This window comes from Falco naumanni, chromosome 3 (genome assembly GCF_017639655.2).
Source record: "Falco naumanni isolate bFalNau1 chromosome 3, bFalNau1.pat, whole genome shotgun sequence".
NCBI lineage: Eukaryota > Metazoa > Chordata > Aves > Falconiformes > Falconidae > Falco > Falco naumanni.
In genome coordinates this window covers 65,696,576-65,711,445 of record NC_054056.1, presented here as the reverse complement: position 1 = coordinate 65,711,445, position 14,870 = coordinate 65,696,576, and the positions used below count along the sequence as shown (strand labels likewise).

At 42.5% G+C, this 14,870-nt stretch overlaps 1 protein-coding gene across 2 annotated transcripts in view; it reads left to right on the top strand.

Moving 5' to 3' along the window:
• ANKRD29 (ankyrin repeat domain 29) overlaps positions 1–14,870 on the top strand; it is a 48,443-nt gene that overhangs the window by 11,742 nt on the left and 21,831 nt on the right. The window contains exons 3-6 of one of the 2 annotated variants that reach the window (XM_040588707.1): positions 25–166; positions 8,286–8,396; positions 10,203–10,301; positions 12,594–12,692. In XM_040588707.1, coding sequence (XP_040444641.1) covers positions 10,221–10,301; positions 12,594–12,692 — 180 coding nt within the window. In that variant the 5' untranslated portion in view covers positions 25–166; positions 8,286–8,396; positions 10,203–10,220. Of the gene's footprint in view, positions 1–24; positions 167–2,652; positions 2,695–8,285; positions 8,397–10,202; positions 10,302–12,593; positions 12,693–14,870 lie in introns of those variants that run through there. The other variant, XM_040588706.1, reaches the window with a different exon arrangement.

Here is a 14,870-nt window from a genome sequence, read left to right as displayed (position 1 = left end):
TTGGTTTACTTCTGTTTGCCTCAGTGCAGACAAACGCAGACCTGGTGTGACTGAGAAGTGGTGGTGCAGGATGCAGGGAACCTGAGTGTGGCCTGGGATGATAAGAGGCGGAACACGAGCTTGGCACTGGTGACCCCACGGCTATAAACAACTCGCCGATAGTCAGGTACACAAATGCAGACCTAGAGCTGGACAAAACTGGATTTAGGGGTACCAAAATGAACTAATAAATAGTATCTAACAAACATAAAAGTCACCATGTGTAGTCAGTTTGGTTGTAATGGGGAGCTGCAGACCAGTGAAGAAAGAGCAAGAGGTAAAAACATGTTAGCAAATGTCTAAAACGACCCTTTGCAGATCCTAGAGGGGGGAAGAACAAGCTCTCAACGTGATCATCGTATTCCCTGCAGCAGCCAGCTCCAGCTGCTGACAGCTCACCATAACATCCCAAACCACCACCACCAGAATGAAACCACTGACTTTAGGACCAGGCAGAGGAGGGGAAAGGTGAGGACAGCATCAGGAAAAGGAGTAAAAACTAGGAAGTGTGTATAAGTTTTACCTCTAGTATTACTAATTCTGCATTTTTTTCTGCATACTTTTTTTCTTTTTCTGCTGCATATCTGCTCTAGTAATAATTATAGTGATTATAATAGACTGCTAAGGTTCAGTTATACTAATTATAAATTCTTCTGTTTATATATATATATATGAGGTGTGTTTCCCCTTTGCATTTAAACAAGATTTTGAGTGTGACAATAGATACAGATATACACCAAAAAAGATACTTTCTAAATGAAAACATTTGGCATGAACTTCCAAATGGTCACCAAAAAAGAATATACCTTATATATGTATTTCTGTATTCAACAGTTCTGACAGATTATTGGACCTGAATATGAAAACAGCAAAATCACAGGAGACTATGTGCGGTTGAACATAGGTTTTCAGATTTTGTGGGCAAATTGAGAAAGGCACTTCAAATTTGTCCCTTGAAATCTAAAATAAAAACAGACCCAAAAAAACCTGTACTGCACTAGTCTCCTTTTTTGTTGTTCATCCAGAGAATTCTTTGTTTTCTCTTTGTCAGAAAATTTAATGTTTTGGCTGATGAATGTGAAATGTTTGGCATGTTATTACCAATAGATTGAATAAATACAGGGATTTTCCAGGGGTGAGGCAGGGAGTGTGTGCAGATTAGTAATATTTTCCTGTCAGTGAGCAAACATCACTGTGCAACTGGATCAGAGCAAGGATCACTTGTAACTATGCAATCTACTGAGTTTATTCAGTATTTTTAAATTTAAGGAAAAAATCAGAGTGATCATCCACATTTGTTTGATCTTCTCAGTAATTAAGATGAAGTTCACACTAGGCCATATATTGAGATTAGCTTACGCCATTAGCAGCTTTCATCTGCTTGCCTACAGTTTGTTTTACTGCATGCACAGATGAATATTGCCTCAGGGGAAAAATCTGCAGAAAATCCTCCACTCACTGATTTGTAGAATAAACTATTTGGATCTTAGTGCAAGTACTTTCAATGCACACACATAATTTTCTCGTGAATGGGATTTATGCGTGCACATCAAAAGAAGAAAATCCCTAAGGGCTCAGTCTAAACCAACAAGAGCAAAGAAACTCAGGAATCTCCCACCAGAGCATGCCCTGTTTCGCCTGCTTGATAATCACGCAGACTTCGAATGAAACCTGCGGCAGCCAGGCAAAACAGGACATGCATTACTAGCTTTATGGTTGTTCGTTTTTAAAGGATCAAAATTAATCCCTTAAGAACTTTTACTGTCTTCCTAATCAGAGCACATCACCCATGGGAGATAGCATTGGTGATAGCTAGATACACCTGAGGTAAAGGAACACTTGCCCCCACGTGCCTGTGCAGCTACAGCCTGGGTATCCTCCCAGCGATGCCTTTTAGCAGTTTTTTCCTAGATATGAAGGGCAAAGGCTGTGAAACACAAAAGAGGTGCCATGGAGGTGGCCTTAGCTCGGGCTGCGGTGGGTGTGCCTGGGTTTTGGACCATTTTGGTGCTATTCCTGAGCGGCAGAGGCCTGACCTACAGGTCTGAACCAGTGGCTGAGCGGTGCGAGTCCCTGCTGGGGGTCTTTGCTTCTCGGGCTGCTGCTGCTGGAGCAGGGGGTACGGGTGGCTGCGGGGGAGTCGTGGCTGCCAATGTTTAATAATGATAATAACATTAATAACAATAATAGCAATGATGATTATAATAACATATATTATATGTTATTAATAATAGTAATAGGAATGGTAATAGTAATTGTAATAATAATAGACTGATAATTAATAGTAATAATAGTAATAACAACAACAATAATAATAATAATAAAAATAATAATAATATAATAGTGAAAATAATAATAATATAATAGTGAAAATAATAACAAGAACAACAAGAACAACAATAACACTTCCCTCCTCCAAAAAAACTTTGAAGGGGAATAGCAGCCAGAAACCCATGAGCATAAAGTCATGCGGGTGGGAGGCGCCGGCCCCGCCCCGGCCCCGCACTGCGCGGGGCGCCGGTGGGCGCGGGTGGGACCGGCGCGGTGCTGCGCGGTGCTGCGCGGGGCGGGGCTGCGCGGGGCGGGGCTGCGCGGGGCGGAGCGGGGCGGGGCGGGGCGGAGCGGGGCGCTGCGATGTGCAGGATGTCGTTCAAGGTGAGCCGGGCGTGGGGAGAGGGGCGGGGGGATGCGCGTTTGGCCTCCCGCTTTGTGCTCGCTGTGCCGGCAGCCCGCGAAATGCTCCGTCGTGTTCTTGGAGTTGGGGATCGATGTATTATTTTTTGTAGGAAAAACGAGGGCGGTTTAGGGCAGGAGGAAAGCAAAGAGAAGCATGCCTCCCTCTCGGGCTGTGGGGTGCCCCGGGTGCGCTGCGGTGGCAGCTGATGGAGCGGGTGCTTTCCCCAGCTGGCATCCCCCAAAGGATGGATGGATGGATGGATAGTGTTACGTAAACCGGGAGCCTCCATGAAGCTTTACGCCGGCTTTAGGGTGGCCAGGCTCAGTGCTGTGGGTTTTGGTGCAGTCGGGAGCCTCCTCTCTCCACTTTTCTGATCATCTCTGCTGGTGCTGGTTGTGTAATAGTTAGGAGGCATCGTTTGTCCGTGCTCTCCGTTTCAGGCTGTGGTGGCAACTGAAGTCAGCCTGGTTCGTTCCCTTCTCTCCCTGCACTTCCTGTCACTTTTTGTACTTTTTTTGTCCAAACCCATGCAAGAGCAGTCATTTTTAAAAGATCGCCTGATTTTTTTTTTTTTTTTTTTTTTTTTTTTTTTTGATCTAAGGACAGGATTAGTAAAATGAATTGGCAAGGAGAGCAGTGAGCAATTTGCTGATGCTAATATTTATGCTAGATGTACATCTTCCCAGTTATGCACTTTCTGGATGCTGTGCTTGCCCTTCTCTTATTGATCACCAGCTCTGTGCCAGCCCTTTGCTGTGTTGCTTGCATTGCATTGCTTTCTCTGATGGATTATTTCATTTACTTGCCTCTCAATCCTGTCAAGGAACTTCCCCTCCAGGAGTACTGGTGCTGGGGTGGCACGGTGTTGGTTCAATGGTGGTACAGCAGGTGGTTTCCACCTGCAGTTAAAGCCCCGATGTACCTAATGCCAGCTTTTCATCTCTGGGCTCTTGTAGAAGTATATAAACAATCGAAATAAATAGCACAGCCAGAGTTTGAAATGATGCTGTAGAGATCATGATGAAGTAGAAGAAATTGTATCTTGAAAGTTGCCATTGCTGGAGCAAATGGCATAATGAAGCATGTAATTTTCACCGAAGCAGGGTACCTTTGCTCACAGTGCAGCTCAGCCTTACAATGGGTGGTGAAATCTCTGTGGACATCCCCTTTTTGGTCCTGCATTGGTCTCATACCTGCTTTTTTTTTTTTTTTTTCTTTTCCACTCACCCATCCCCACCCCCATTCTTAGTGTCTTCTGTCCCTCCATTCTGCCTCAGTGAGTTTTTTCCCACCTTCATCCCTTACAAGGATCCACCCTAATGGATGCTAACCCCATGTTCCTGGTGATGCCAGCCCCTTCTTCTTGCCCCCTTCTCCTTTTTTGGCCTCCTTGATTTTTTACCTTGTCCTTCAGGTCTTCTTTTCTGTTCTATTACTTTCAGCTCCTTTTTTGTGCCCTATTTCTTACTTTCTGTTCCCTCAAGTACTCCCCCTTCAAGGCAGCTCGCTCTGGAGAACTGCAGCCCCCACCTCCCTCTGCTTTCTCTCTCTTTTCCGTGTCTTTTTCCTTGGCGTCTTCTCTTTCACTCAGAAGACTGTGTACTTACCTTGGATTCCTGCAGTCTCTATTTGCCACTGTCTATTCATGTTTTCCATCTTATTATCCTACTTACCCACGAGGTAGCATTTATCTTTCTTCCTCACTGTCTATACACACAAATATCCTCTCTTATTCTACCAGCTTTTGCCTGTCCAACTTACATTTATATCTTGAACAGCCTTTCTATTTTACCAGGATCCTATATATGAGATATATTGCTATCTAATAAAGTCCTCTCTCTTTCCTTCTAAGTCCCACTAACATTTTCCATCATATCATGCTTGATCCTGATTTCCAGTTCTTTTTCTTAAACTTTTTACCCAATTCCTCCTTTCCATTAAGACTTACTTAGAAACAGAAAGTAAAGGGAATTTTCTTGCATTTTGACAGTGAAAGGAACAAGCTGTTAGGGTAGTGTTCCCTTTCTCCTCTCTTTCTCTTTGCCTATTGCCTCTTTCCTTTCATCTTCAAGATCGCTGTTTAAGAACTGCACTCTTGCACCTCAGCTTTTACCCCAGTGACCCACTTCTTCTCTGCAAACAGCTCGTCACAGGTAAAGCAGGGAGCAGGAGCTACTGACCACAGCATTTAACTGATACTTTCCCCCTCAATATTCCTAAGATGACACTCATAAATACGTTATCACGTTTTATTTTTTCTGCATTCCTGCATAGAAATGGTCTTGCCAGATTCGTAACATATATTTTCCTTTAGGCCATTTTTTAAGTAAGTATTTTTGCTTGGTGTGAATATAGCATGAATATAATGCCAGCTTTCCATCTTTGGGCACTTGTAAAAGTATATAAACAAATGAAATTAATAGCACAGCCAGAGTTTGAAATAATGCTTTAGAGATCTTGATGAAGTAGAGGAAATTGTATCCTGAAAGCTACTGATGCTGGAGCAAATGACATAATGAAACATGTCATTTTCACCACAGCTATTAGCTAATCACTTTTTCAAACATTTATTACGTTCTGTTCCCAGACTATCAATGCTGAGGATCAATTGTTTACTTTAAGGAGGCTTTAGGAGCAGGCTAGCTTTATAATAAGAATTACATTAAAATTATATGCAGTTAATCTCTTGAAATTGCACGTTACCTCTCCCTAAGAAGTATCTGATGAGAGAGGCTTGAGTTCATAACTGAACAACAGCAGTCAAGGCTTATGTCACATCCTGTGGTTTAAAACTCACTTATTGCTCAAAAATTTTTCAGTTAATCAAATTATTACTACTAAAATAGCATCTTACATTTTGCCTACCAGTGATGTCAGCATTGCTGATATCACCTGAAAATGAAGAGCACAGATGTGTAAATTCTAGGTTTGAAAGCAGAAGAGAAATTGCCACGTGGTACTCCTTGAGGCTGTCCTTGTAGGGTGCCCAGGTCATTTGAATGATTTTGCCCATTCCGTTCATCTTAGCAAGTAAAATAGCTCAGATCTGTGTTTGCTTTTTTAATCTAATCACTACGTGGTTGGTGGTCTGAGTGTGCTGTATACTGTACTTTCATACAAGGAATTCCCAGCGACGCAGGGGCACAAGGGGAAAGTGCCAGCACTGACAGTAGTCATTCCAGATTGGGTAAAAAGCACCACTGGGAAAAATCTGATTTCATGGCTTTGATGCAGTGGAGCATTCTGCCATTCCTTGGGTCTGATCCAAGGTATGAGGACAAATTTGCTGGAGGGTTACTGTAGGAATTATGGGGGGGTGGGGGGTGGGGGTGGCAGGCGGGGAAAGAGATAGGAATTTATGACTGGTAAAGCTAAAGACTTTGGACTTCTACTTCCAGACTAGAGTAACACCAGCAACTTAGTTCTCTCCTCATGTAAATTGATGAAAGCGTGTAAAGAGTTCCTGAATATTGATTCTACTTCCTGCCTACCTGATCAATAAAGCTGTTGCCTGATAGACATAATAAAATGCAGTCACATTGCTACTGTACCCTTGTAGTGAAAACTGGGCTAAATGAAATAAATCTTTCCCTGTATGAATATATTGCCATACCCCAAAGCTTTCTAAAACTTTAAGGGAGAGAGTGAGACAATAAAAGGTAAGGAATTTGATTTCCCATTCTGTAACATCTAAATATAATTCTTTGGCAATAGCTTGCCACAGAATATCATAATAATAAAGACAATAAGACAATGTTCCTAACTACCAGCTCTAAAAATAAATATCTGCCTAATAAATCAGGGCAAAAAGGGCAACGTGGGCCACTGTGTGTTTTGGTCAATTGTTTGCTTTTATATAAAATTTTAGCGGTTGTAAGGGTAAAGATAGGAAAACTCTACTGCATTGCCAGCAAGAAGGGTATAAACTGCTAGCTTGACTTTGATCAACATTATCTGCAGATTCATCAGGTGAAATGTATTAGCTGTAAAAGGAAGATCAAAATTTTAGCTTATCGTGCTTGCTAAAATTTTCAGACTCCTGCCCCTATGTGTGCTGGTACGAGAAATACCACTACCAGTTTATTATAATTATAAGGAGGTGCCTTATAATTTATTGACTGGTTGAAACTTCTCTCGTCTCTAACAGCTGCCAGTTTTCCAACCTAAGAATACTAAAAATGCAACCCATGGAAAGTGCTCAGTGCAACAGATCTGCGAGAGATTCGTACAGGATTGATCTTGTGTCTGCTGGTTTCTGCGAAGTTTATTACCTGCACGTCTGTCAAGGAAATAATTTAGATTCTGCTCTATGTGTGCATTTTAAGTATCAACCATAAAAACATTCAGTCCTGGTTTTCTATCACAAGTGTGCATTGACATTTAAAGACAGAGAAGTGTATACTACATTTTCTGAAGCGGAATGATTGACTTTTATGTCCACTCTGCAGTCTTTGGGTTATCCTGAAGGCAGGATTCACCAGAGAGCAAGGCCCCCGGGTGTTTTTGACACTGTTTTGGTCCAAGATGACTATAAGTGAAACAAGGCTTTGCTGAACTGTTGGTGGGTTTGGACCTTATTAAAAAATCAGTGGCATGAGCCTGCTCTAGGATACGTACCGTTGCCATCACAGTGTTGTTTCCCCTCTGCACTTACCCATCACGGTGCTTACCTGGCAGGGCAGCATCCTGGCAGCTGCCTGCATGGACTGCGTAAGGAGTCAGTAGCAAAGTCCACATCTTTTTCTGCTGTCCTCCTCCTATGCTGGGGCAGTGATAATTTGCTCCTACCTAGGAGAAGTCACACGGCGGCATTGTTTCTAGGACTAAGAAAGCCTCAAGAGAGTATTATATTACTACCAATTTGTTTAACAGTGGCCTGTGTTATCTAGATTTCAGAGTTTCCTAATTTTGCCTTACATATTGCCTTGCATACCTAGTAAATGAATCTGTAAGTCTATAGACAGCAAGATTTTAACCTTTTTTTCCTAGCATCACCCAGGAGATATCTTATATGCCCACAGTTACAGGGTGTTAATTTCATGGAGGAGGCAGACCAAACAGTATGGGAGATGCGTGAGGAATACTTTTCCTGTATTGGGACTTCATATGCAGAAAAGGAGGAGATGGCAGAGAGCTAACCTGAAACCCAGGAGGATGTCCTGCAGCAGGATATGTCAGCAGGATGATTCAGCCTCTCTAACTGTGCCCAGCCCCACTACAGAATCAGACATTAGAGGTACCAGTCAGCACATTGTTTTTTGTGATGTTTCCCTGTGGATCCGGACTGGCATCGTCGTCTCTTGTTGCAGAGCAAGCTAAGAGACATAGGCTGCCACGGACACAGGCAAGACCTGAAACAACAAGAGGTAGCACAGGAAGACTGATCTCTTTAATTGCACAAAGAAATTAAATTAGCTTCCCTTCCATGCTCTGGTTTTGAAAGAACAGCACTCTAAGCTGAAACTTGCCTGGCTTGAATGCAGAATTTGCATGTATGTGTTTGTGCAAGATATCTTCCAAAGTATTTTAATTCTTTTTTTTTTTTTTTTTTTTTTTTTTTCCCCACCAGAAGGAAACACCACTTGCCAATGCTGCATTCTGGGCTGCGAGAAAAGGAAACCTGGCTCTCCTCCAGCTGCTGCTGAACAGTGGGCGAGTAGATGTGGACTGCAAAGACAGCGTATGCACACAATGCACCTACACCCACGGCACTGATTTTACATCACTTTCCATAGACCACTGTGCACAGGGTGTGGCAGGGATCTAACATGAGACATTTGAGGGTCTTATGGCACTTAGGGATGATTTAAAACCTTCTCTTGTCAGAAAGCAAGTTTGAAACTCAAGGTAAAATAGAGTGATGATTTACATCAGTGGCAAGGGGTTAGGAATTTGCCAGCACTCAAAAATGTGTATTAGTTATTTGTGGTGCTGACATTAAAAACACTGATCCTAGCACCTCGGGCTTCTCTTTGCAAGGAAATGTCATTGTAGTAATAGATCACGGTGCAGAGTTGACTCAACCAAGCCCAGGTAGCAATGATTCTGTCAGCTAGCAGAGCTCCTCATAATTACAAGAACTGCTGGCCTCCTAACTTCTTCTTCCCCCACCCCACTGTCTCCTGGACTTGGCACTAACTTGAAGGCACAGTAAGCTTGCCAAGCAAAGAGGAGTGCTAACATGACAGTTAGATTCCGTGGGGATTCCTTACTGTAATTGGCACGGGTTGAAATTAGTTTTGAGATTAGAAATGGGTTGAAAACACAGATAATGGGGATGTCTTCCTATTCTGCTACAGCATATGGAGAGATACTTGATAGTACTAAGCTGTGGCAAATAGGAGGGGAAAACTGAGGTCAAGAAGTTCCCAGGTTTTTGTTTGGCATTGGAACTGACTTACTAGGAGTTGTACAGGCCAGCCTGAAACATGGACCAGCCACAGTTTCTCTCAGTTTGAATACCTTCAAAGTGCAAGAGCCCATTGACTTTAACCTATCTTTTAATTTTCATTTCATTTTTGCCCTGTAGGCAAGTATGTGTCCTGCAGTACTTCTGGAGCTGCTGCTATGACTGTCATTCTGACAGGGAGGGAGGGATGTTCAGATGGGGGCATGAAGGACAGAGATCAGAGTAAAGAAATACGGTCCACTATTGCTTGTTTTTTCTCAAAAGAAGGCTAACTGTGGTCAAGGATTTCTGCAATGCACTGTAAAATATCCTGACTTATTAATTATATCAAGCATACAGATTTTCTAGACTACAATATTTTCATACGATTAAGGCTGGATGCTTCTTTTTTGCAATGTCACACATTCCTTCTTTAATTTGAACTGGTGTGTGTGTGAATGTTTTAGAAGGATGGGTTTCATCTTTATGCATGTGGTTTCCATGTATTGTCCGTACACCTGTCTTACTTGGTTTGCTGGAGCAGTGACCTTATGGTGTACTGAGGAAACTTGAATGCATGGTTCTAGTATGGAAAGTTCTTTCATATAATGTGAAGAGTCACAGAGTGAGTTTACTCTTGTTATTTGGATAGGGAATTAGTATTCAAATCACCCAGACCTTACTCCTGACTATGACTCAGAATTAAATGACTCAGCTAAGTCACTCAGCTCCTGTGTTTAAAGTTATTCTTCTGAAAATGATGCAAAGATCCTTGGGATTCTATGATAAAAATGCTGTGTATAAATGCAAACCAATCTTGTTATTCTTGCGGTACTTATTTTGGGACAATAAGGTGAAGTCATTGCATACCCATTTATTGAATGGTCAGGCCTTAGCAATGCAGGCAAGTCTGTAACTTCTTACTTTATAACTGCTCATTTTCAAAGTATTCTTGATAGTAAGTTTTAAATTATAGCAAGTTTTTCAGTGATTATAAGCTTCCTTCAGCTTTTCAAAATAGGTGCTCTCTTCCAGACAGCCTGATTTGTTGCTAGAGGTGTCTGTTGAAGGTATTGACTTGTTTTTCCTTACTCCCAGCTTGGCACAACAGCTCTGATGGTGGCATCTTACTATGGCCACATAGATTGTGTACGGGAACTGGTGTTGCAAGGAGCAGATATCAATCTGCAGAGAGAGGTAGGAGAAGTTCTGCATTCAAACAGGGATGGATTAAGTGGTTTATTACAAATAATAAAAGATTGTGCTGTTTTTTGCCAGTTGCTTCTTTGTCATTTGCTGTGCAGTACTTGTGTAAACAGGGTCTGTTCTGAGGACATCAAGGAACCGGATGTCTGGAGATTATAATAGAAAAGGAGATGCCAGAGGTACGCTTATAAGTAATTCATCAAATATTTCCAGTACACCTGGTTGGTGAGGGGCAGTCATATCTAAGGTTTAACCCTCCAGGGTTACACCATTTATGCAGCTGCAGTTTACTTATTAGCACAGTAATTTACAGCTCTCTGGATGGGATAAATGATAAGGAGAAGTCCTTTGCCTTTTGATTTGCAAGGTCTGGTCATTAAAATGGAGTGGATGCCATTGCTAGACCAGGGATTATTATGCCGTGGAGTTTCTGCCTCCTAGTGTGAGCCAGTTCATCTCAACAATCACACACCTTAACCACCTGTACCCTTCCCTGCATCTCTGCTTTGCATTCAGGGCATCTCTCACACCGTGACATGCTTGCTTGTGGAAGGAGTATCAGCAGCAGGTTTTGGGAAAGTTCCTTCCCCTCATACTCCACCCAAATGGTTGTAAGGAGTACCTGCAGCCACTCTGGTCTGTGCGCTGGCTACACAGAGGGCAGAATTGCTCCAGGACAGTGACAGTTGTACTGGTCTTCAGAGCAGAGCAGTTTCAGGAGGCTATGCAGTAACACAGGATGGCAGCGGGCAGTACAGGACAGCTGTATGCTTGTTGCTTTAACAATACAAGCCAATGTTTCTCATCCTTGGTTACCTGGAACTCAGGCATTAATCTCATGCTGACATCTGCAAGTTACTGAGTCAGTGAATGCCATGTTCGATGATATAAGTGTCTTTGCACTTACTGGTCTAAACTTGCTCTAACCATGATTGTCAGTGTCTTTCAATGGGGTCCTGTTCCAACAAAACGTGCATTTAAACATGTCCCTTCCCTTAGGTAAATATTGCTCGAAAAGCAGCAGCAAAAGGAAATGTTGAGAACAGTTTTATGGAGCTGCTCTTGAGTATCACTCAGGACATACTGATTCAGCAAGCCAACAAAAAAAGAAAGACTGAAATCATCCAAAATCACTCTGTTGCAGACGGGAAGCAAAGCAGATGAAGTTTAAGCCCTAAAGACCAATGGCATTGTTCTGAAACTAAATCCACATACTCAAACCATTGCTTTCATTCTTTGAAGTTGTTGTGAAGGTTGGGGAAGTGAGAGCCCCATAAATGTTTCTGGGAGAGGGGGTTTTGAAATGGCCTCACGGTGCTGCATGATATTGTAAAGGCTTTTGGCACTGGAGTGAATTTAATGTGTAGCCCCCCTTTCCTACACTTTTTATATGGGATGAGAGATCAAGAAAGCCTGCTTGTTGTCTTTTTCCCCTTCCCTTCCCTTCCCTTCCCTTCCCTTCCCTTCCCTTCCCTTCCCTTCCCTTCCCTTCCCTTCCCTTCCCTTCCCTTCCCTTCCCTTCCCTTCCCTTCCCTTCCCTTCCCTTCCCATTTTCCTTCTGTCCAGCCTTTAGAAGCTTAGACATTAATTTTTTGGGTCCTGATCTACTCACATGTTAATGACAGTATTTTATACAACTAGTATAAAATGTGAGATTTCAGTTCTTCGGTGAGGTCACAGAAAAGCCCGAGTTGCAGGGCTGGTCATGGTTGCAGGGATTGGCTGGATGGGGAGATACTGCTGCAAGAGATGAGGATGAGACTACACCAACGACAGTCACATTTTGTCAGTGGAGAACCAAGCCAGCTGGAACTCTGCTGTACTAAATAACCACCTCCCTGGTCTTTCCACACCCTGATCCAAAATGATCGCATGCTCCTATTTCTCTCAGGTTGTAGTAGCAGATGGAGTAGGGGTTGGTTTCAAATTGGCTGTTCCTCTGTTGTGCAAGACTGTTCTTTTCTTGCTCTGGGCTTGCTTTCCCTATCTGGTGGCTGGCTAGAAGTGAGTGAATCCTAAGAGATGTGTATTAGAAACTCTGTGCAGAAGCCCCTTGTGAAACTTGGATTTTACTCAAATGTATGATGCTGAACAGATTTTTTGGTATAATGGGAAGAAAACTGACCTGAGGTACCAGGTGTCCTCTGCGGTCCTCAAAACCCTCATGTCTTTTCAGCTGATATTCAAATGATTATGCTCAATACTTTTTCATTTGAAATGTGTATACTTCAGTCAACTGTGTTATGTGTTTGGGGTTTTTTTTAATCCATTTTTTCATTACAGTCAGGTGCAACTTCTCTGTTCTTTGCTGCACAGCAAGGCCACAACGATGTAGTGAAGTTTCTATTTGAATTTGGAGCCTCCACTGAATTTAAGAATAAAGTAAGATGATGGGTCTGGTTTTGCATGCTGATACATTCTGAAAATCAAGGCTATCTTTTCCTATTCACATGAAACATGACATGGCAGCAGGAAGATGATAAAAGAATCTCGCTTGAACATTTTCTGAGTAATATGAGTAATGTTATATATTGTAAAAATATTAACTTGGGACTAGCTTTTACTACTAAACTTAATGGCATAACTTGATCAAAGATCATTCCCTTGATAGTGATACCAGTCTTTCTTCTTAAACCATCCTCCAACATAAGAACAAAGGGTCTTTTTGTACATGTTAGGTAGGAACCCATTTTAGGTGTGTTTGTACTTCACTTGCATAGACTGAAATTTTTGCCTACATTAGGATGTCTTTGCATACCACCATAAGATACATAGAGTACAATGGCTTCAGTCCTCCCCAAATTCCCCTTTACCCATCTGTGACAAGAAGGTGAAATGCATGTCAGAGCTTCTGTATCTTTGTTCAGACAGGTCCTTTTTCAAAATCTTCTTAGAATAGCCAAAAGCACAAACAGCAGAGCCTTGGTCCGGTTCATCACCCCTTATGGGGCAAACAGCATCAAGAACAGCAATTCGTCACTTACAGCAGTATATTGACTCCATTTCTTTGCCCAAGGTAGTACTAGCACCTCTACCTTCAGCAAACAGAACCAAAAGCAGTATATATATCCATTAAATATTCTTGTCCTTGACATGCTGGCCATATTCTGGAGCATTCCCATAATCTGGGGAGGACACTTGCCAGTCACTTACCCTGGGAGCGATAGTGATGTATTTGAAGAAGAAGGAATAGTTCTTTACCACACAGTAACCAATTTTTGAAGATGTTATATAGTCTGTGATTCAAATGATTTCCTCAGCTCTTACCTGCTTTCCAGAGTTCCTGGAAATATAGGCTTTAAATGCTAAGGGAATTGACAGAACATCAGAGACTCAACTCCTGATGCTCCTGGGACTAAAAATGCTGAGGTTTTGTGGCCAGAGTCAACACATGCCCATACAGTAGGATTCGGGTACCCCACGGAGCTATGCTTGTGGTAAGCAATTCTGACCACAGCAGCAATCAGTAAATTCAAAAATATGAATGAATTTGTGGCTGTTTAACACAACATGAAGTGCAGCCGTGGAACCTGGCAACACAGGAGGTTGCAATGTTAAATACAACAGCTGGATTTTAAAGTGCTGAATAATCTCATGTAGGACAGAGTTATTGGGAGAAGCTGCACGTTAAAATAAGGGTTGCTTCTCAGCCTTTTGTTTCAGGGTATAGGTGAGAGCAAGATTCAGAAGGATTATCTTCTCTTGCATTCAGCGAGTGAACTTACACTGTCCTTTGAGTCATCTGGTCTATAAAAAGGCCCCAAAGCCATGCTGAAGGAGGAGAGGTGTCCCAGGCATAGGAAGAGCTCAGCAGGCAATTGGGCAAGTGTTTTTGCAGAGGGAAGGAAAGTGGTGAATGGAGGAAACTTGGTGAGGAGGGAAGACAGAGCCTGAGTACCTTATTCTGTCTAGGGGAGCAAGTATGTTTTCACCAAACCTTTCCACAGCCTGAGAACCAGGAGTTTGTGAAGAGGCCAAGACTTGGCCCAGAAGGTGAACCAATCCAAGAAGGCTTGAAATTGTCTGATCCTTCATGACAATATATGATCCTTTATCAAGCATGTAAAATATCTTGATGTGAGTCATTGGGGCAGATAAAAGGGAGTAAAGATCTAAATGATAAGAAAATACTTCTTTATTCAGCCACTCCTGATGGCTCCCGTCTTTGGACAAATGCAGGTTTGGGGACTACTATTGCTCACCTTGAAACTTTGCTCCCAGTCCTCCTACTCCTGTCTGCCTCTTCCTCTGAATTTAAACCTGCCTTGGCCCATGTGGTAGTCCTAAGTATATTTTAAGCTGCAGGTTGCTCTTCCTCTCCAGGCCAGTTTTCTGCCACTTCCAGTTGAGATGGCCATCCAACAACACCAACTCACAAGGGACATAGCATGAAAAACCGATACATAGTGTGTATGTGAGGCTATTTTCCAGTAGCATCAAATATCCCTGTCCAAGAACTCCCTCCTTTTCATCACATCTTCAGGAGGTGCATCAGCCGCTTCAGCACTCATAGTACGACACAAGCTATAGAGCCTGAAAAGGCTCCTGGAATCTGAACAA